The 23,851-nt window shown below is 40.6% G+C and overlaps 1 protein-coding gene across 1 annotated transcript; it reads left to right on the forward strand.

Annotated features, from left to right (window-relative positions):
• On the forward strand, window positions 5,315-5,932 carry LOC109835244 (probable leucine-rich repeat receptor-like protein kinase At1g35710). The gene is made up of 3 exons (XM_020403230.1): window positions 5,315-5,702; window positions 5,757-5,806; window positions 5,867-5,932. Exons 1-3 carry the CDS (start codon window positions 5,528-5,530, stop codon window positions 5,930-5,932), a joined length of 291 nt encoding a protein of 96 aa, XP_020258819.1. The 5' UTR covers window positions 5,315-5,527.

Consider the following 23,851-nt stretch of genomic DNA (forward strand, 5'->3'; position numbering starts at 1 on the left):
AAACAGGGTTTTAAAATCAGAAAAACAGTTTTTAAAAACAGATTTTCATGTATCAGATTTCGGTCGACCGGTGCGGTCGACCGAAAGCTCGATTTTTTTATCGGTTGACCGCACCGGTCGACCGACGAAGTCTCTGTTTGTTTTTTTGTTTTTCAGACCTGCTCGCAGTCGACCGAATTTTTCGTCGGTCGACCGAATTCTTTTTTCGGTCGACCGAACATTCTGTCGGTCGAGTGGAGGAGATTATCTTCTTGTTTGGGCTCATATCTCCATCTCTCCATCTTGATCTAGAGAAGTTTTCCTAAACTCAAGTCTAGCTTTTATTTATAATTATTTGTTGATTATCATTTCTATTAAAGCTAGTTTTATATTGAGTTTAGTTTGATTTGATTTACTCTTTGTTTACACACACAACCATTGAGCTTATTGTATTTGCATACATTATATAATTGGGTTGTGGGATAGTGTGACATTGAGTTGAGCCTAATTGAGTTCTCACCTTGTTAGAGAGAACAATCATTTGTTATATTGTGCTTATTGTGAGATTTACTTTGTAATACACTTGTACACCAAGAGAGAAGTGTGTGGTGAGAGACGGGGTCGAATCCAAGAGGAGTGGCGTCGGTTGACGTGCCTAGAGAGAGGTTGTAACCGAGCACTTGAGGAGGAGGACACGGGCTAGGACCAACACTTAGTGTGTAGAGTGTGATTGCATAGTGTTTGTTGTGTGAGAGTTTTCGGTGAACTTGTAAACCGAGTGTGTAGAAGTTTCGGCTTCCAAGCCGAGTTGTGATAGTGGAGTATCTCCTCGAGGTGAGGAGCGGGGACGTAGGTCGTGGGGACCGAACCTCGTAAACATATCATTTGTTTGTGATTGCATTGGCACACTTGTTTTCATGTTCATATCTTACATCGCCATTGGGTATTGCTTGTTAATCATTTTGCCCTATCACATTTGTAGTTAAAATTGTTTACCCCTTGTGTTAGATTTATATCCTTGCATATATCTCATAGTATATCTCTTTGCTAGGATATTTACCTTTGTTCATATTGCTTATTCTTGCTTGTAACATATTGAATATCTCTCTTGCAAGAATAATTTGTTAATTAATTTTAATTAGCATTTAATCGGATTAGATTAGCATAAGACCCTAATTACCCCCCCTCTAGGGTCTAACAAATTGTGCATAAAAATTAATTGGATGGATTCTCTATTATTTCACTATGTTTAACACAGTGTATTACTTCTGTTTCCATTTTCACATCTTAAGTTTATTTCCGTGTAAAAAAAAATTTATGAACAACTTCCATAAGTAATCTCCAGTTATAACCCACCAAACTTCCCTAAATCAGGAATTAGCGTACACATATTTTAATGGTAAAAAAAGTTTTTCTAAGTATCATGGAAACAAAAGGTTGGGTTCTTGAATCAAGTCCTTAACTAAGATGGGGATGTTAAATCGCTAAATAAATTCTCCCAAAGAAAATCAGAAAAGATTAAAAATTTTCCAATTACCAGCAATGCTGAAGAAGAGCTCCGACCTCCGCCAGCTCGAAGTCCCTCGCCACCTCCTTCAGCCTCGCCGCGATCCTGAAGAAGAGCTCCGACCTCCGCTTCAGGTCCCCAACTCCGACCGGAACAGCACGACGATCGAGTCGACGACGACGAGCTTGGCGGAGCCGAGGAGGGAGGAGGACTCGGCGCGGGCGAGGAGGGAGAGGAGGTCGGCGGGGGAGTGGGCCCCGGCGACGAGGATGCGGTCGAGGGGGTTGGGGCCTGGGTGAGGCCGGGAGAGGGAGAGGGAGCGGAGGCTGCGGAGGGGAAGGGGAACTCGGAGTGGATGAAGAGGGAGGGGGGGAAATTAGGGAATGAAATTTAGGCAGCATTAGGGATTTTATTTCAGAGTTTGAGAATTTAGGCGGGGAAACGAAACTTGGGGTGAAATTTTGGGGGGGAAGGGAACCCACCATCCTAGACGGAAATTTTCCGTCTAGGATGTTTCCTAGACGGAAATTTTCGTCTAGGATGCTCACTCTAATTAAAAAAAATAAAAAAAATATTAAAACCGTCTACTTTGTTATTTTAGACGGAAATTTCCGTCTAGAATAGTTTTTTCTAGACCGAATATCCTAGACGGAAATTTTCCGTCTAGTTTAATACAAACTAGACGGAAAAATTTCCGTCCAGGATATTCCGTCTAGGATGTGGGTTTTTTTACTAGTGCCCCTCTTTGAATTAATCATGGTTCTTAATTATATTGTATGATTAAGATAAAAAAAGATAACATTCTTAGTTTTAGGCTTGCAGAAACAAGTTATTTTTGCCATGCATATGCTTTCTAACTTGGTAGGGATTGCATCTATATTTTCCCTTTCATTTTTAGATTCGTGTGAGAACTTTATGGATATTATAGATAATGTTGGAATTTTGTGTTTGACGAGCAAAGAGAGAAGGATTCTAGAAAGCCATAGGTAATGGGCAGCCAAAATGTTGGAATTTTGTGTTTGATAGCTTTTTTTTCCCTTTTAAGACAGCAAATCTCAAAGTTTCTTGGAAGAGAGAAAGGGAGAGGGGACTTAGTGGTGCAAGAAAAGAGTGTAATTAGTAAATTACTTCCACGAGAGCAAAGAATCAAAACCACCAACAGGAAGAGCGCACAAGTCCAACCCACCCAACACTTTTCAACGCCCAAGTGGGACGATTAAATAATCAACGCAACGTGCTGGCCAATGCCCTTACCCGTACGGTTTCTTGGTGTGTGTTTCGACCCCGGGGGATGCTTGAATGCTTTTGTCATGTGCTTCCCTTGACATCAAAATTCTTTAGCCCGAGTGTTACTTTTGAAAATTTGATAGTTGAATTTGAATGTCTATTTTTGGATTTATAGAATTTGAATAATGATTCAAATATTTGATATTTACTTATTCCCTATTTATTTGACTAATAATTTATACTATTTGACTACAACGCTATTTATTTAACTAAGAAGGTACTTTTTATTTTGTTATAGCACTACCACATAATTGATCTATTGCAGCGGTTAAGGCGCAACGGTTCTAACTGTTGCGTTAGATATCTATAGCGGTTAAGGCGCAACGGTTCTAACTGTTGCGTTAGATATCTATCGTAACGGTTTACAGTAACTAATACAACATTTAATGGCGTTAGATATCTATCGTAACGGTTTACAGTAACTAATACAACATTTAATGAAAAACGTTGCCATAGGCTAAATAATTGTTCATGGGCTTAATATTTGTTAGTTGGTTTAGGAGTTGAGTTTGTAAAACCCGGTCTGACCGTAATCAAATCTCTCTCTCTCTCTCTATATATAATGAAATCCCTAAAATCTGACCGCCCCCGCACCTCCTCCCCCAAAAAATTCCCTCCCCTCGAGATTCCTCTCCCGCCCGCTCGAATTTTTTCCCGCAGATCTCGACCCCGATCCATCGCCATGTCTCAGGTTCTACAAACTCCCCTCGATTTCTCAGTCTAGTTCTTAGAGATCTCACCGCCCTTGATCTAGGGTTGATTTTCCTGTTGTTTTTACTAGAAACCCTAGCGTTGCTTGGCTTAGGGTTAGGGTTAGGGTTAGAGTGTGGATATAGATTCACGATCTAGGATTTATTTGTTTTCTAAAAAAATTGGATTTATGTCAATTCAGTTATCTTTCGTGTTGTTTTGATTTACGATCCTAACATGAAACAATATACAAAGTTCTTACTGAATATGCTAATGTTTGGTTGTATGATTTTCATGGGGAAATGTGGAAGGAAAAGAGGCAGCTGTGATGGTAGCGGTTGTTCTCTAGATGTGCAGAGTTGATGGCAGCTGTGATGGTAGCGGTTGTTCTCTAGATGTGCAGAGTTGATTAGATAATCTAATAGATACTTCTTTTATCAGGAACTTTTTGGGCTATTGCATGGACTATACATTCTTAATTGGTTCCTGATTTAATAGTCTGGAGAAAATACATTGCAGTACTTTTTAATCTGCTAATATTATCCCACTCAGGAAAAATGGTGAAATCCATCTGCACAATAATAAATGTGCTTCTGAATATGAATTCATTTATAAAGTCGCTTCCAAACAAAATATCTAATTTGTAATAATGTTTTGTGATGCTGCTTTAAAGTAAACATTTTCCATTGCATTGAAAAGAAAGATGAGAAATATCGTCGCATTACACATCTAGAATTGAAAAAAAATAAGTGTCACTATGTTTTCTTTTAATGTTTCTATTATTCTATTTTGTTTTTCTAATACTGCAGACAGATTCTAAAATTTTTAAGGTTATAATTGTTTATCTTTCTCCAACATTGGTGAATTTTATTATTGAGACATGCTTGGACATAACAATGGGATCATTTATGCAGGGAGAAATTCGTTGAACTCTGATAGTTTCCAGAATGATATTGGGAAAGGGAATAATGATAAGTTAACTATAATATTGTCAGAGAAAAAGGCACTTGAGTCTGAAAAGCATGATCTGAATATGAAAATCCATGCCCTACAATCTTCAACAAGAGAATTCCTTGAGGAGATTCTTGAAGAAATTCAAAATTGTAGGCAATATATCATCACATGGACTCAATGTCAATAAAGCTTCTTGACATCAAGAATTGTAGCCTAATGAAAGTTCCTGATGTCAAGAAAGCTTGTCCTTTCCAACATTAGCTTGTGACTCAAAACGTTAATTCCTTTGGATTTTTCTTACCTGTTTCTTTGTTTGGGTTTTGATATGTCCCCATATTATTGTAGGTTTGTGTTTTAATGTTTCTGGTGATCCTTATTATTATATTTGAGAAGGATCTGCCGTAAAGTGATAATGATTCTCTCCTTTCTCGGTGAATGGCTCATAACCATACTTGATTGGGATTGAATCACATTATTGTATACGAGAGAATTTCCTGATATAGCGTGTGATACTCATTAACATCTTGATAAAATTAGTACTCATGGAAACTGTGTAATCCCAGCGTGCATTAGAGGTTATGAAGACATATGACCTGTTATTCAATCTGTCCATCTTCAGCTTTTCGAGCAGAATTTTGTGAAGACCATAGATAGCTAATCTTTAGATACGTGGTCAAAATTATGTGTGAATCAGTATTTAGGTTAGTAACTTATCCGAGATCCTGGGATGTGACACTGTATGAGATTGAGTTCAATTCTAGAAAATTTCCTATCTTACAATTTCCTTATTCAAGATCAAGAACTTAACCACTTGTCTAGAAAAAGTAACTCAGTTTGCAGAGTTCGTTCGAGTTGGAGTGCTATAATCATGTTTATGTTATTTCATTTCTAATGTTTATGTTATGTAATTATATTACTCTGATATAGTTTCTCTTGTTGCAATTTACTTAGAAAATAAAAGTTGACAATTTCCAAGTATGGAGGTTGGAGCTTCCTTGATTCTTTAGTGAACTGCAGTGAACTTCAAGCACTGAGTTTGGACTACAATGGTCCAAAGGGACTTGGAGGAGTTATGCCCAAATCTGTAGCTAATCTCTCTACAAATCTACAATGGTTGGCGTTGGGGGTAACACGATTTCTGGAAGAATACCTGAAGAAATTGGGAATCTTGCAAGCTTAACTGTTTTTGGTATGGAAGAATTTTTTTTAAGTGGTACTATTCCTACAAGTATTGGCCAAATTCAGAGTCTACAAGAAGTGTATTTATCTGGAAACAAGTTGTCAGGTACTATTCCATCATCTCTTGGTAACTTGACTCAACTGAATAAACTTCTTATAGGAGAGAATGCCTTGGAAGGAAGTATTCCTCCCATACTTGGAAATTGTCAGGCTCTGCGACTGCTTAACCTTTCATACAATCGTATTCCTCCCATACTTGGAAATTGTCAGGCTCTGCGACTGCTTAACCTTTCATACAATCAGATTACAGTTCCATGGCTAGCGCAACGGTTTTGAACCGTTGCGTTAGAGCAAATATGTGGTAGTGTAGAAATATTACATTTCCAAAAGAATTTATTTATTTTAATAGCATTTAAATTCATAACTAAAGATTATTTCTTTACAATTATGAAGTATACATCTTTAATTTAAAATACTAAAATTCTTTGGAATGTTTATAAGTTTTAAAATTAGATATTGTTTCAGTAGAAAATGTAAGTTGATTAAAGCAATAAACCAAAAGCAATAAATTTCTAAAGGAATATTAGATAAGCAAAAAAAAAAGAATATAAATCCAGTTCAATTCTATTCGTTTATGAATTTAAATATTAAAATCTACTTTACTTACTGTTAAATAAACTAAGAAATATTCGAATATAATTGAATAGTTAGCCAAGCAATAGACTACCCATTTGTCTACCATTTTGTTTGCTGCCACCACCATTTGAGCGCGCGCGTACGGCGTACATAAAAGGCGGAACCCCAGTCAACATTTCTGTCAGATTCAGGAGCATGTCGTCAACCGAATGCATTAAATTATGTACTCTAAGGGGCTGTTTGTTTCACCAGTTTATAGAATAGGATTAGTATTTGAGGTCTGACAGTGGCAAAATTGTAATTTTTGGATTCTTTGTGAATCTTATTCTGGAGTTTGGCTCAGCAAAAATTTTAGGATTACAATTTCCATAAAGTAGCAACAGTGTCGGTTTTTTATAGAAACCCAAATCCGAGCTTATGCAGTGGATTTGGGCGAGATTTCTAACAGCGATCTTCAATCGCGATTCCGATTCCTAATCCTCACGATTTCGATCCCTAGATCTGGAATCGCTGTTCTGCTCCCGCCTCATCGCCCTCTTCTTCGCGCCTCTTCTAGCACGCGTCGTCTTCTTCTGCTTGGGGTCGGGGCTTTTACTCGAAACCCTAGATTTGTTTTCCACGAGCACCGAGTGGGTTTCTTGCCTTCGATTCTTGGTGATCCCTTCTCGATCTTGTTCTGGTTCGAGTGTGATTGTTGGCTACAGTGTTTTCTTTGACTTCGGTGGGTTTTTTTGCTTGGACGTCGGCATTTTTCCCCCTCTGCAGCCAAGTATAAATTTTTCCCCTCTTATTTACAACTTTATTTCTCCAGTGATTTGAGGAATTAATTTTAATTTTGCAACAACCAAGAAATATAGGCTGATAGCAATTTCACTGATTTAAGAGATTAATTTCATAATATTACAGAAAAACAATTCATGCGGGTGTCTGTGTGGGTTTTGTGTAAATGTGCAAGAATTAGGTTGTTAGATAGATAAACGACATGAAAAGAAAATGGAAGTTATTTTCAAGATCTCTTTCTTGCACAAATCTTTCATAAATCTAAATAAGGCCCTCAAATAATATGTTTCAAATCAGCCTTTTAATAACTGAAATTGCTGTTTTTTTTTTCTTTTATTTTCTTTTTTTTTGTGTGTGTAAATTATTAGTAATCTAACCATATAGTTTGTTTGTTTTGGGTCTAGCTTGCTTCTTGATGATTGTGTGAGATGGAATGCAACATTAGTTAAAATAATTTTCATTTCAATTAGATTTCTTGCTTTAAAAGAAATAAATATTTGTATCAATTATGTACTTAATTTTGACAAGAAATAAGTAGCCATCTTAAGCTGTAACTGTATGATAATTTTAAAACAGATGTAGATGGATATAGAAGATGAGGAAGAATTGAAGAGGATGTGTGCTAATACAGTTGTCTGTGCCGTGGTCACTTTGGTAACATGTATTTTGAGAATGCGTGCTAAGCGCAAGAGAATATCAAATTGTACGAAGCAAGAAAGGATCAAAAAAATATATTGTAGAAAGGCTCACTTCAGACGTGTACTGGAGGGCTATCAAGATAGCTGCCAATCTTATATTAGAATGAGACCGAGGGCCTTTTTTAAACTTGTTGAAGTAATGAAAGCAAACGGTTTATTAAAAGAAATAAGACATGTTCAAGTTGAAGAACAGCTTGCTATGTTCCTGAGTATTTTTGGGCACAAAACTAAAAATAGAATAATAAGAACTGAGTTCATAAGATCAGGGAAAACAGTTAGCAGATATTTCAATAAAGTCTTACAAGCAATGAATGGATTACGTGATCGGTACATGAAGCAAGCCCCAAAAGAAGTTCCCGAGGAGATTGCAAACAACTCAAATTATTTTCCTTACTTTAAGGTAAATTAAATACATACAACTTAACAATTTTCCAAATAAACTTATTTTTTTTAACTATGTATAATTTATAATTTTTTATAGGACTGCATTGGTTTGATAGATGGCACACACGTCGACGCGGTGTTACCTAGTGACCTAGTTGCACGGTTTAGAGGGCGAAAAGGGGTCACCCAAAACATCTTAGCAGCCTGCACCCCCAATAAACTATTTACTTATGTCTTGGCTGGCTGGGAGGGGGCAGCAAATGATTATAGGGTATTACAAGACGCCCTGTCCAGACCACAGCCTTACGGGCTCCGAGTTTATGATGGTATTCATTCTCACTTGTGCACATTATGAATAATATATTAAATACTTGGCAATATTTGAGATTTTAAAATACTGTTTAATTAATGTAGGTAAATATTACCTATGTGACGCTGGATACACCACAATGCCAGGTTTCATATCCCCGTATCGCGGTGTTTGATATCATTTAAAAGAGCACACCGGTAGGACACCAAAGAATAGGAAGGAGTTGTTCAATTTAAGGCATTCATCTTTAAGATCAAAAATTGAGTGCACATTTGGGATACTGAAGAATCGGTTTAAAATTCTTACAGGGAAGCCGAATTATCCATTTCCCGCTCAAGTGGACATTGTACTAGCGTGTACTATGTTGCACAACTTTATTGCCTTGGAGGATCCGGATGATGATATTTTAAATGAAAATGTTGAAATTAATGAAGATACTGGGGAAGAGACAAATGAGGACGATTCAAATGTGGTGGACTATACTCAAAGTAGGTCACGAAGGAGTTACGAGATCAAATTGCTTGGGCGATGTGGGTGGATTATTGTGCAAAGTACAATGGTGGTAACACAATGGAGAGCGGTTTAACTTAGTGTAGTATTTGTCCTATGGCTATGTAAGAACTTGGTGAATTTTAACATACTGTTCGCATCGTTATCTTTTATTGTTTCTTTGCTTGTAACAAACCATTACTACTTTTATCACTTGCTCTTTTGTTATGTTGTTTGAACTAGAAATATCATCGTTTCGTATATTCCTTGATAAATACATACATATCCCATATTGTTTTATATTTCTTTATTGTTAATATGGCTATGCTTTCAAAATTTATTAGGTATGGCTAACAATCCGGCAGATAAGCAAAGTGTGCCTTCTCATTCGAATGCAATGCCAAATCCTACATCAGGGATTAACATGAACTACATGCCTGCTCGACCACAGCCATTCACCTCACCTCCGCATACTTTCTCACCATTCCCACCATGGGATGGTAATTATGGTGGGATGACACAGCCGCCAATGTCATACATGAGCTTGTTAGGCAGTCCACAAGGTTTGATGTTTCCCACAGCCAGTTCTCAAAGTAGTGGACCTAATCAATTTTCACCGAACACTGGTGATTCAGGTGGAAAGGATATTCATGACGTTGATGGTGCAGAGCACACTTCTCCATTGAAAAGAGGGAAAAGATTAGCCCATAAAAAAAAGTTCCGTGTGCCAGGTTGAACTCAAGAGGCGTGGCTAATAAGTTTTGGCTTCCAGAGCACGATGATGTGCTTATTCCTTATCTTGCAAATTTAGCATTGGATGGCATGAAGCCAGACAAGAACTTCAAGGCTGAAGCTTATAAAATGGCTGCCATGAAAATCAACATGCAATTCAGGACTGATTTCACTCACCTGCATGTCATTAACCACTTGAAATGTTTGAGGAACAAATTCAATGACATGAAAGCTTGCCTTGATATAAGTGGTGCTGGGTGGGATGAAACAAGTAAAATGATTACATTGGATGAGGAAACCTTGAAATCTTGGGCCCAGGTATAACAAATTCAGCATCTATATTGTCACCTTCAATTTAATACATTTGATTCACTGCTTATAAGTATTTATTATTGCAGGACAAATCCAATTCTAAGTACAAAGCGTACATAAACAAACCCCTTCCTCACTTCAAAAATTTACAAGTTATCATGGGTGATGATCAAGCCAAGGGTGATTTTGTTAGGCCCGTGTACGCTAACATTGGGTCTAGTAGGTCCATACCTATTCCCGATGATGATTGCGAGATTCTAGAGGAGAGTGAAACTGAACCACAGTCTGATGCTTGCAACCAACCACGTTCTGGTGCTGTTAACCAACCACAACCCACTAGATATAAGACTAAGAGTAAAGACAACATGACTTCATCATCTAACAAAAAAACCAGAAAATCTAATCGTGAAGAGGAAATGCTATGTGCCTTTGTTGAGTCCATGTCTCAGTCAATGAGAAATCAACACGTTATACACTGGACTGAGCAGTTAGCTACAGGTTGAAGGAACATAGGTCTGAATATTCCGAGGAGTTCCTCGATAGGGTTTTAGACCATTTATATGACAATGAACGTGAAGCTAGGAGGTTTTTCATAAAATCCAAGGAAGGTCAGCAGAGGTACATCACAAAATTAGTTAACGACCAAGGTTGGCCGGATAGCTAGTTTGTTGGGTTTCGATTATATTTTGATGGATATTGTTGTGTTAATTGCAAACTATTAATGTTGCAATATGTATTTTCATTATGAAGAACATCTATGTCGTTGTGGGATTGATGAATTGGTATATTTGCAATCTTTGTTGCAGGTAAGTATGGTCGTGGAATGATCAATGAGTTCTTTGAATTTTGCCAGGGGTCTTTTGATATCAGGTAAGTTGGTTTGTGCCTGTTTTTTGCTTTGTGCAACTCGTGCTGCTGCTGCTGGTTGGTTTGTGCCTGTTTTGAGCTTTGTGCAGCTCATGCTGCTGCTGCTGGCTGGTTTGTGCCTGTTTTGAGCTTTGTGCAGCTCATGCTGCTGCTGCTGGTTGGTTTGTGCCTGTTTTGAGCTTGTGTGCAGCTCATGCTGCTGCTGCTGGTTGGTTTGTGCTTGTTTTTTGCTTGTGTGCAGCTCATGCTGCTGCTGCTGGTTGGTTTGTGCCTGTTTTTTGCTTTGTGCAGCTCATGCCTGCTGCTGCTGGTTGGTTTGTGCCTGTTTTTTGCTTTGTGCAGCTCATGCTGCTGCTGGTGGTTGGTTTGTGCCTGTTTTTTGCTTTGTACAGCTCATGCTGCTACTGCTGGTTGGTTTGTGCCTGTTTTTTGCTTGTGTGCATCTCATGCTGCTGCTCCTGGTTGGTTTGTGCCTGTTTTTTGCTTTGTGTAGCTCATGCTGCTGCTGCTGGTTGGTTTGTGCCTATTTTTTGCTTGTGTACAGCTCATGCTGCTGCTGCTGGTTGGTTTGTGCCTGTTTTTTGCTTGTGTGCAGCTCATGCTGCTGCTGCTGGTTGGTGTGTGCCTGTTTTTTGCTTTGTGCAGCTCATGCTGCTGCTGGTGGTTGGTTTGTGCTTGTTATTAAACAATTTGTGCAGCTCCTGCTGCTGCTGGGGTTTGTTGCTGAAATGTTTTGAGCTTGTGTAGCTCCAATTTGTGCAGCTCATGCTGCTGCTGCTGGTTGGTTTGTGCCTGTTTTGAGCTTTGTGCAGCTCATGCTGCTACTGCTGGTTGGTTTGTGCCTGTTTTGAGCTTGTGTAGCTCATGCTGGTGCTGGGTTTTGTTGCTTGACTGTTTTGAGCTTTGTTGGGTTTGTGCCTGTTATTTAACAATTTGTGCAGCTCCTGCTGCTGCTGGGGTTTGTTGCTGAAATGTTTTGAGCTTGTGTAGCTCCAATACAGTATAGGTTTGTGCCTGATAATTGGAGCTTGTGTTTTCAGGCTGTTGCTGGGGTTGTGCCTTTTGATTTCAGCTTGTGCAGCATTTGCTGCAGCTGGGGTTTGGTGCTGTTTTGTTAAGAGCTTGTGTAGCTCGTGGTTGCATTTTGTGTTGCTGCTTTGGTTTTCCTTGCCTGTGGGTTACTTGTTGTTTTGGTTTGCCTTGCCTGTGGTTTTCCTTGCACTTGATATGTGGCAATGATGATGATCAACGTTTTCTGAGAATGCAATCTAACTTACATCATTTATTATATCCAGATGAGGTAAAAGGGGATGAGATTGCAGCCTACATTGAATTGACAATGTCTAGGCGAGGCAATTCATCCTTATAATACAATCTGTAATAAACATGTTTAAGTTATAGGTGGGGCAATCAATGATGACAAGTTGATCTATTACTGAGCCATACAATATCAATTAGAATTTGTACCCAATTCCAAAAATTAAGTTATAGGTGGGGCAATCAATGATGACAAGTTGATCTATTACTGAGCCATACAATATCAATTAGAATTTGTACCCAGTTCAAACAACAGTTTTCATTACACCCTCAGTAGTTTTTGCAAGTACAGGTACATGACATTAAGTTTGTAATAATTAAAATAACACAAAAAATTGCTAAGAAAATTGCAGAAAATTTCCAAACTAGTAGTTGATTTTCGACAAGTCTCAAATCTTTCTTCAGCTTCTTTGATTGCAAAATATATTTTTCTCCGTACCTATTTTCTTTGACATATTGGCTTCCTTGGTTGCTTGATGACTCTCCTCTTTCTTCAGCCCATTCGAAAAATTACATTCTTTATTTGGGAATTTTGCACACCCCCAATAACACCTACCATTATTTTTACCATTCTTGCACACTTTCATCGTGTTAGACCCTAGAGGGGGGTGATTAGGGTCTTATGCTAATCTAATCCGATTAAATACCAATTAAAATTAATTAACAAGGTTTATTCTTGCAAGATAGAATACAACAAGTTAAGTGCAAGAATATGCAATATACACAAGGTGATATATCCTAGCAAAGAGATATACTATGAGATATATCCTATATGATGAATATGTATATATGCAAGGATATATAAACAACACAAGGGTAAAATAAACAATCTACACAAGTGATAGGGTAATATGATGAGCAATACACGAAGGCGATATAAGATATGAAAATAAGAATAAGAACGCCAATGCAATCACAAACACACAATATGATCACGGAATTCGTACCTTCCGTCCTACGTCTCCGCTCCCCACTCCCGGGGAGAATTCTACTATCACAACCGGGTTTTCTACGTTTACCCGAACAACGTTTACACCTCACAGTATCGGTTTTCAACGCTCACCGATCAACGTCACTCCTCACAATCGGTTTTCTAGTTCACCGAAAACTTTCACACCACACTCGGTTTCTAGCTCACCGAAAACCTAACAATCTCACAATGTAACAAATATAAATTGTTCTCTAATATGGATGAGAACACAATAAAAGCTCACACTCAATGCTACAACTCTCACAACCCTAATATATTATGAATGCAAATACAATAAGCTCAAAGTGGGTGTGTGTAACAATGAGTGAAATCAAATCTAAACTCAATATAAAACTAGCTTTAATAGAATTGATAATTAACAAATAACAAATGAAAGCTAGAGTAGAGTTTAGAAAACTTCTCAATGGAAGACAAGATGGAGAGATGGAGATTGGAGCCCAAACAAGAAGATGATCTCCTCCACTTGTGAAAACTTCTTCACAAACAAAACAAACCCTTAAACACACTTAAACCCTTGTTTAAAACTTGTTTAAAAACTTCTTAGATAGTTTGAAAAGAGATCAGCAATGGGTATTTATACCCTCTCAAAACTCAGCCAAAAATCCCAAGTCAAAAGACCAAAAAACCATCTTCAACGGCTCTAAAAAGAGCCGTTGGGACTCCAGCGGTCGACCGATGAAAAACGCGGTCGACCGGAAACAAGGTCAGAGTCGCAGGAGACGTCCAGAGAGTCTTCGGTCGACCGGGAGGAAATTTCGGTCGACCGATGGTAAATTTCGGTCGACCGGCGGAAATTTCGGTCGACCGACGGTACTGAAGCAGGTATATCCGATTTTATAAAATCGGTTAAAAATAGTAAAACAGCTCCAAAAATTATGAAATTTTGAGAAAAGGTTCTAGACATGTATAAAAACATATTAGAGAAAGAATTTAGGAAAAAGAATTTTCCAGTTGAGAGAAATAAATGTTTTAACACAGAAATACAGTTTCTGAAAATCTGCTGTGATACACGATTTTGTAAAATCAAGTAGGCACAGTAAATCAACTCCAAAAATAGTAAAAATTGGAGAAAAGTTTCTAAACATGTAGATAAACATGTCAGAGAAAGAATTTTTCAAATATCACTTCTCATTTGTGAAAACTCATCAGTTTTGTAAAACATGCACGAACATGTGCACGAACGAAAACGTGAATTTGTAAATTCCTTTAAACATAACAAATCAATTCCAAACTTGATGAAACTTTGAGAAATGTTTGCAAATGATATTTTGAACATGTTACAAAAAGAATTTTCCAATTTGCATTTCTCAATTGTGAAATCTCATTATTTTGCAAAAGTATTCAAAACATGAAAAACCCAAAACCATGCATGTTGTTTGTCTATAATAAATGAGAAAACACAAATACTAGACAAACAACATTAGTGGTAAATTATTTGTAAATCATCATCAAAACAAGAAGGCCAACAATCTCCCCCTTTTTGATGATGACAAACAATTTACAAAAAGAAGTATATGCATGAAATAAATGAATAATATATAATTTCTAATTCTCATGCATATAAACAAGAAAGACTATACTCACAATATTTCTCCCCCTTTGACAACAACAAAAAGGGGACAAAAAGAATGAAGAGAGCGAAAGCTCCCCCTACCAATAAGCATAGGTGAGTATCAAACAAGTATAGGGATTACTCCCCCTATCAAAAAGCCATATAGAATATATGCGATGAAGATCATGGCAAAACATATGTGAGCAAGCATACATGAATATGCTAAAAATTTACTCACATACATGAAGATAATAAGAACACATATAAATATGTCAATATGAAAATAGTGTCTCATTAACACAAAAAAAATATAAAAACCATATAAAAGAATAGATTTATGAAATCAAAAGAAGAGGAACATGAGAATCATGCAAAAAGTTTTCAAATGAAAACAATTCAACCAAAAGAAATCATAAATCAAAGTTTACATTTAAAAACAATGTTTGATCAATGAAGAAAAATTTTCTTTACATAACTTGATCAAACCACTCATAGAATACATTATAAACCACGAATAGATGATCCATAAGCACAAACACATAAATATCATCATATAAGTGAAGTATAATGAATTCAAAGCAACCGATCAAAACAAAATTTCTAAGAGAGGCAACAATTATATCAAGCTCTTGAGCTTGTTCCAACCCATATAATCATTTTAGCATCCGGTAAACTTGATTTGGGAATAAACACCCAATGAACCCGGAGGGTTATATAAGTACAAACCTCTCATCAAAACAAAACAAATAATCATGAAAACAAAAGATTTTATGACATAATTTTAAAACCAAGAAAGGAAAAGATCTAATGGACCCTAGAGGGGGGGTGATTAGGGTCAAGAGGCTCTAATATGCAATTTAAAACTCAGCACAAGCAAACCACAAAACAGAAGTGCAATCAAATAGAAAGAGATAGAGTTAGGAATCGTTATCCTTGACGCGCGATGTGTTAACGAGGTTCGGCCCGCTGACCTACGTCCCCGCTCCCCACTCTCGAGGAGAAATCCACTAACACATCCGGTTTGGAAGCCGGAACTTCGTCTACACAGCGATCCCACAAGATCTCTCTCTCACTACACAGTTTGATCTCACAGATCACACTCCCTCACAGTAGATCTCCACAGATCTCAACCACACAGCAGCAGAAGAAAAAGCAAGCAAGAACCTCTCTTTACACAAGCCCCTATAGCAAAGAGAAGAGTACTGAAGCTGGGAAGTGAAACACACTTGAAACAGAAAGAAAAACAGAGTTTTGAAAATTTTCTCAGGAAACAGAAAAAGCTCTCTGGTTTTCAAACGTTAGGGCTTAGAGGAAGAAGAAGAGGTCTGGGGATTTTATAGGAAAGTTTAAATCATTTTAAAACAAAAACAAATCTACCCAAATGAGATAATAATCTCTTCTTCAGACCCTCATCACAGACTGTGCCAATCACTAACAAGTGAAAGCACAGGGTTCGAGGCAAACGACCGTTTTAAAAAAGTCGCGGCTGAACAGAGGCAAAAATCGGTTGACCGAAGAAAATATCGGTCGACCGAAAAATACCTTCGGTCGACCGACCGAAAAAATCGGTCGACCGCCAGCAGCTAAGGAGTTTTGACAAAACATCCAGAGACTCATCGGTCGACCGGCACGGTCGACCGATTAAGGGTTGAGAAATTCGGTCGACCGTATCGGTCGACCGACGACATTCTGGAGACATAGTAAAGAAAGGTCATCGGATCAGTCGACCGGACCGGTCGACCGATTTCTGACATATTCTGAAATCAGGTTATTTGACCAACTTGAAATATTTGTAAAATATTTGTTTGACCTCTGAAAATTCTGAAACTTTGTAAAATGTTTTTAATACTAAAAAACAAACTATTTAGAAAAAGAATTTTGCAGATAGGTACTCATACTTGTGAAAAATAGTGTTTTGTGAAAAACGCTTAAAAACACAAGTCTAAAAACGTGTGTGTGATTCCCAATAGCTTCAAGTAAACTCAGTGACTCTTTGCCTACATTCTAGCACTAGAGAGAAAAACAAAAGAAGGCTAATATCCTCATATTGAAAGCAATACTTGAGCTTTGATATAGCTTGAATCGGATGAAGCTTTTAATCGAATTTGACGTTCTTGAAATAACGTTGCTTCATCTCTTGGCCTCCTCCTCCTTTGGATATCTTCGTTGTAGCATATATTCCATCCATCCTCCGTTAATGGCACTAACGAGCTTGACAAATGATTTTACTACATTTACACTCAATAAGCCATTAGTACCGATAATGGTGGTTGTAAGAACATCATCAAAACATAAGGGCTAACAATCTCCCCCTTTTTGATGATGACAACCAACCATTATATAAGAGCAAAAATGAAATAGCTTATAGATAGGTGCTCCCCCTATCTATGAGCTCCCCCTAAATATATGCAACAAATGAGGAGATTTCTCTCCCCCTTTGTCACCATCAAAAATGGGGTAAAGAGAAATGCCAAATGCAAAATGCAACTAATCAAGCAAGCAATGTAGAACTTTCACATAGTGCATAAGCCCAAACCATTTCTTATGCGACAAAAATCATCCTCTCCAAGAGGCTTAGTAAATATATCCGCTAGTTGAGATTTGGTGTCAACAAATACTAGGGATACATCTTGTCTCTCTACATGATCGCGTAAGAAATGATGGCGCACGTCAATATGCTTAGTTCTAGAATGCAAAACCGAATTTTTGGAAATATTTATGGCACTTGTGTTATCACAAAAGATTTTAATATTTTGAAAATTCAAATCATAGTCAACTAAACTTTGTTTCATCCATAAAACTTGAGCACAACATAAGCCGGCGGCAATGTATTCCGCTTCCGTAGTGGACAATGCAACACAATTTTGTTTCTTGGAAGCCCAAGAAACAAGGGAATTTCCTAAGAATTGGCATGTTCCACTAGTACTCTTGCGATCTACCTTACATCCGGCAAAGTCGGCATCACAAAAACCATCAGGAGTCATATGAGAATCAGTCCTAGCGGCTGGTCCTATGATTGCACTCATTAGTCAAAAGACAGATAAACATAGGAAAGTACAATATCCCTGAATCGTATACATACCTGCAAGCCCGTCGCTCTGAGGCAAACTGGATATGCCAGGGATAGATACCGGGCTAACTCCAATGGTAGACGCTGCGATAATCAATCATTCATTAGTCATATGAAATATCGGGCAAGAGGGAGAAAATCAGATATATACCGGTAGATGAATCGTTCCCGAAGAATGGTCTCTCGGTCCCTCTGGAAGTCTGCTCAGCCAGCATGTCAGCTAATAAGCCGGCATCCGGCTTCGAGAAGCTTGGCCCCTCCATCGCAACATCTGCAGGGTAACCCAAATGTTGAAGGATGAGGAAAGCTCAAACGAGAAATCTTCCTTCACCTTACATAAGGAAAATGACATTGGATGCGGATATACCTGAATAAGGGATTGTGGGCTCAACATTATTTATCTGCTCAAGATCGATGTTAAGGTCGATGCCCAAAGACCCATCGTGAAAAGCGTCGCACATTTGTTGCACAAAGCAATCCATATTGTCAACACCAGGGGACGCCGAACCCGGTGGAAGTTCGCCCTCTTCGAAGAAACCTGGAGCACAAAACATGGTCACAAATCCCCAAAAGGTAAACAACCTTGAAGCAAGAGCAATTGAATGTTACCTCCCCCTCCATCAGCGGTGCTCCCTAAGTCCACTCCATAGGGACGCTGACCGTCATGGGGCTTATGGGCGGTCTTCTTCCTCTTCGGAGCACCCACCCTCCGAGGGCCAACGGGTTGAACATGCGCAGGCCTATCACACGTTTCAACGTGTGTAGGAGCTGAGGGCTCATGATCACCGGCTGTCCTACCTAAAATGACAATAGCCATTTCAATGAAAAAGAGCTGTCATTTATGGAAAAGGAAAATTAAAAGAGACAGGACAAACCGGTATCGAGATCCCCTCTGCCGGTATCTGCATCCACACACTCTTCCTCGGAGGTCTCATCATCATCATCCGTAGGGAGGAGCTCTTCTTCGTCTGTGAGAAGAGATTTGGCATGCCCTTTTTTCCGCTTCCGAGCAAGCTCAGCCTTGCGAATCGCCACCATAGCAGCCCGGACTGCATACTCGGACTGCAACTCTGAGAGGCTCTTCACGCTGATGGACTCATAGGCAGAAAGCAACCACTTGCAGCTGAGGAAAGTGATCAGTGGCTTACGCCTATACGAAGGAAGAGCAAAGCGAGCTCCAGTACATCCCACCATCGTCCATAGCCACGCTCGTACGCCATCAATCAATCCTCCCTCAACCTGAAGGCTACGGCTCGGATTCCCAACATACAGTTGGTCGTAACCGAACTGGCGAGCAAAGCGGCAAGGGAGATAAGGCTCTATGTAGCACTGGTTCTTCACCCGGAGGACAAGATATCCAACACGGATGTTCACTAGCCACCGGAAACAACCAGCATCGAGAATAGTCCGATCGCTTCTGGGTTTCTCCTCATCAACCAGCGCGTCGCCATAGCGACCTGAAAAATGAGGGAAACACTTAAAGAATTCCCAACTCTTGCGGACTCGAAGCTCTTGCTGCACATCACTAAACTTGTTCCCGAGCCATCTGCTCTTCTCCAACAGCTGTATGAAGGGGACGGGGATGTCAACAACACTGGGCGCTGACATCAAGTCAGGACGGTGAAGAACGAACCACGCCATCAGATATGCATAAGGGAGCTCAACCTTCGGACAAACAAGCTCAGCTGATGGTGCAGAGCCCATATGTGTGAAACTACTGACCAGACCCCTGAGCCCGCAATGGATGCTAGCAACCATTGCTGGGAGCAGGGAAAGCTCTCTCCCGTAGGCTAGCTGAACTGCAGGGAAGAGCACCTCGATGGGTAGAGCGTCTGAAGACTGATGCGGGACGACACACTTCTTCAACCAAAGGGCGAGATAGCCTGCTAATAGAGTCCGGGGCCCAATGGACTTCTGTGCACGGCGGAGAAAAGAGCGAAACTTGGTCCCCGCGGGAAAAGTTCCCTCAGCACTGGCAATAGTGTAAGATTGAGCCTCAGTCTTCTCCAGCAACTCATTAACCGCAGAAGGGGGCAATATATCTAACTCATGAACGGACTCGTCGGAGTTACCCTCCAAGTTCTGGAACAAATAGCAGGCAAACTGTTTCAAACTGACCTGCCTCTTCCTCTTCGCTTGAGGAGAAGTCTGAACCAAGGAGGTGTGATAATGACAGGTAAGATCCCAGAGAGTGTCATACATGTCGGGAGTATCTTTCTTCATACACTCCAGCTGTTGGTTTGAGGGGAAATACTCCTGATACGGACAATCTCCCATCGGAAGACCCAAAACATAATGCATCTCATGCAAAGCTAGCCCTAGCTCACCACCACTGGTCAGAAAAGTGTTGCTGTCAGGCATGTAGGTCTCCAGCAAAGCCAAGAAATGGCGACAGCTGACTAGGATTCCGTACATGGTAGCTCGTATGGGCGCGTACAACCCACTGCTCTTCAGATCCCTCTCCCAGCACGCCAAGACGAAATCAGTCATGCGAGCCCACCACCCTTTGGCTAGTGAGGAAGCCCAGCCATAGCATCTGAACTCTACTGAAGATAACCGTCTCCCCAAAAGAGCCAGACGATTACTCACAGTAGAGGCAGCTGCTGACACCTCGCCTGGGGGCGCAGTGTCAAGACCCATAATCCCGGGTCGAAGACCACGAACGTCAGGATACCCGTTAGAGCCGGGGGTCTTGTGGTGAGTGACATATCCGCACTGAACCCGCTCAGCATCTTCAGTAAGAGACCAAGACATCTGCCTGTCCACGGCCTGCCCCTTCAAGTGACTGAAGGAATATTGGCATGGAATCGAAGGGATGTACAAACAAGCTCCAACATCAAAAGTCAGCCAGTGCTCCTCTTCAAGAGTCAATATAGCGGGGTCCTCAACATGATCCCTGAACAAGAAGCTCGGCTTCTGTAAAGCCTGAGTGGAAGTAGAATCAGCGGTAAAGGTGGCGTCTGTGATAAGCTGGCGCAAGCAGTGGCGCCCTCCTTCCCGTACTAAGCGACAAGATTCATCTGAGCGACCTCTATCGAATCGAGGAAGTGGGCTAACAGCCTGTCTAAGGGAAGCCGAAGAGAAGACCCCCCGACTACAACCGGTGTTGGCGTGAGGAGGAAGACTACCCGAGGGGAATTCCACTGCAATAACGCACAAGGGTGGAGTCAGAAAATTCATAAGAAGAATGATAGACTCATTCACGGAATAATTGGAGAGACGATTTTGAGCGTCCTACACCGGAAGAACGGTATGCATCATCACGTGAATAACGTGGTGACATACACCGACCTATAAGGCGTAGGACGACACAAAATCGCCCCAATATACCGAAGACTTGAATTGGCTAAGCAAAACAAGTCTGAAACCTTACCCTCCGCGAGAGAGGTATCGGTTCTTCCTTCATGACCCGCAAAGAGGTCAATCAGGGATGCAAAAAAGAAAAAAATCGGCATAAATTCTCACCCCCGAAGAATGAGGCCGCGGAAGAGGATGTCGTAGGAACCTCCTCCTCACTATGCTGTGAACGAGAACGACTCCTCCGGGGACGAGATCGACGCGGAGACATTGCCAATCTGCAACGAAAAGCAACAAGTCAGGTACAATCTAAAATATGAATACACGAAATTTAAAAGGGAAATTGAGAACTTTAATTAAAATCCTATACATAAATAGGATTTCATAATTGAAGTCTAGTTAAACCTACAAATTTCGTGCATGCGAAACAATGATTGTCATTTTCGCGGTGAATTTTGGTGAAATACCCAAAATACCCTCCGTGTTCAAGGCCAAAATTCAGGTCAAGGACACACCCGGTTCGGGTCATGATCGTCATATCCGATCATTTAGCACCCCCGGTACCCCACCATTTTGGTTAAATTTTGCAAATAAACCCTTTTTGCAGAATTTAGCCAATCTTGCATAAAAGCCCCTCTACAAATTTTGCATTTGGTCTCCACATGCATTTATCAAAATTTGATCAGGGGCTTGGGGTTTAGACCCCTTGGATTTCAGCCTCAATTTCACAGCCCTTTTTGCAAATAAGCCCCTCCAAAACGTTTAGGGGCTGTTTTGCAAATAAACCCCTCAAACAACTCCTTAATCCTATTGCATAAAGCACCCCCCACATCCCTTCACCAAGTGGACATAAACTCAATACCCAAATTTCAGTCCCACTTTTGCAAATAAAACCCCACGAATTTCAGCCCCTATTTTGCAAATAAGCCCCCCAAAATTCGGCCATTTCACCTCTTTTGCACAAAGAACCCCAAAGTATGGTGCATACACAACCCCTAGCCTACTACAAGCCTAAAAATGCAACCTTTACAAGAAAATAAAAGGATTGTGAAAGGAAGCTTACCAAATCAAAGGAGATTTTCTTTGAGCTTGAAGATGGAGGAGAGAACCCTATTTGGGGAATGCAAGCTTCCGGCCAATGGGTATCCGCTAAAATCCAAGATTGCTTAAAGATTGATGGGTTCTTCAATGGAGGAAAGAAGTTTGGGGAAGAAGAACCTCAAAACCGAAATAGAGGGGAGGGGGTTCGGTTTTGAGCTAAGTAAGAGAGGGAACTCTCTTTTGAATTTTGAAAAGAAGGGGGGAAAACAAAAGAAGTAATGGACCAAAACAAAAGGAAAAAGAAACAAAGCAAAAAAGGGAAAAAGACAAAAGAAAAGAAGCAAGAGGGGGGGGTGTCTCGGCCCTAGAACCGAGACACCCTAGGGTGTCTCGGCCTTGGCCGAGACACCCCAAGGTGTCTCGGCCTTGGCCGAGACACCCCAAGGTGTCTCGGCCTTGGCCGAGACACCCCAAGGTGTCTCGGCCAAAGGCGAGACACCCCCGGGTGTTTTGAGTCCCGTTTCGTCCTATATGCCTGTTTTGGACCCGGATACGCCCGTTTTCGTCGATTATTGGATGTTTTGATGAAAATCAACACCAATCAACATTCGATGCACGAAACCCTAAGGGTCAACGCCGGTCAACGCGTAACCCTAGGTCAACGCCAGTCAACGCGTTGCGACAAAAGTCAACGTTCGACGATTCAAAACCCTAAGGGTCAACGCCGGTCAACGCGTAACCCTAGGTCAACGCCAGTCAACGCGTTGCGACAAAAGTCAACGTTCGAGGATGAAAATCCACACCAATCGACGTTCGACGATTCAAAACCCTAAGGGTCAACGCCGGTCAACGCGTAACCCTAGGTCAACGCCAGTCAACGCGTTGCGACAAAAGTCAACGTTCGAGGATGAAAATCCACACCAATCGACGTTCGACGATTCAAAACCCTAAGGGTCAACGCCGGTCAACGCGTAACCCTAGGTCAACGCCAGTCAACGCGTTGCGACAAAAGTCAACGTTCGAGGATGAAAATCCACACCAATCGACGTTCGACGATTCAAAACCCTAAGGGTCAACGCCGGTCAACGCGTAACCCTAGGTCAACGCCAGTCAACGCGTTGCGACAAAAGTCAACGTTCGAGGATGAAAATCCACACCAATCGACGTTCGACGATTCAAAACCCTAAGGGTCAACGCCGGTCAACGCGTAACCCTAGGTCAACGCCAGTCAACGCGTTGCGACAAAAGTCAACGTTCGAGGATGAAAATCCACACCAATCGACGTTCGACGATTCAAAACCCTAAGGGTCAACGCCGGTCAACGCGTAACCCTAGGTCAACGCCAGTCAACGCGTTGCGACAAAAGTCAACGTTCGAGGATGAAAATCCACACCAATCGACGTTCGACGATTCAAAACCCTAAGGGTCAACGCCGGTCAACGCGTAACCCTAGGTCAACGCCAGTCAACGCGTTGCGACAAAAGTCAACGTTCGAGGATGAAAATCCACACCAATCGACGTTCGACGATTCAAAACCCTAAGGGTCAACGCCGGTCAACGCGTAACCCTAGGTCAACGCCAGTCAACGCGTTGCGACAAAAGTCAACGTTCGAGGATGAAAATCCACACCAATCGACGTTCGACGATTCAAAACCCTAAGGGTCAACGCCGGTCAACGCGTAACCCTAGGTCAACGCCAGTCAACGCGTTGCGACAAAAGTCAACGTTCGAGGATGAAAATCCACACCAATCGACGTTCGACGATTCAAAACCCTAAGG

Source organism: Asparagus officinalis, chromosome 1, assembly GCF_001876935.1.
Source record: "Asparagus officinalis chromosome 1, Aspof.V1, whole genome shotgun sequence".
In the NCBI taxonomy this organism is placed as follows: domain Eukaryota; kingdom Viridiplantae; phylum Streptophyta; class Magnoliopsida; order Asparagales; family Asparagaceae; genus Asparagus; species Asparagus officinalis.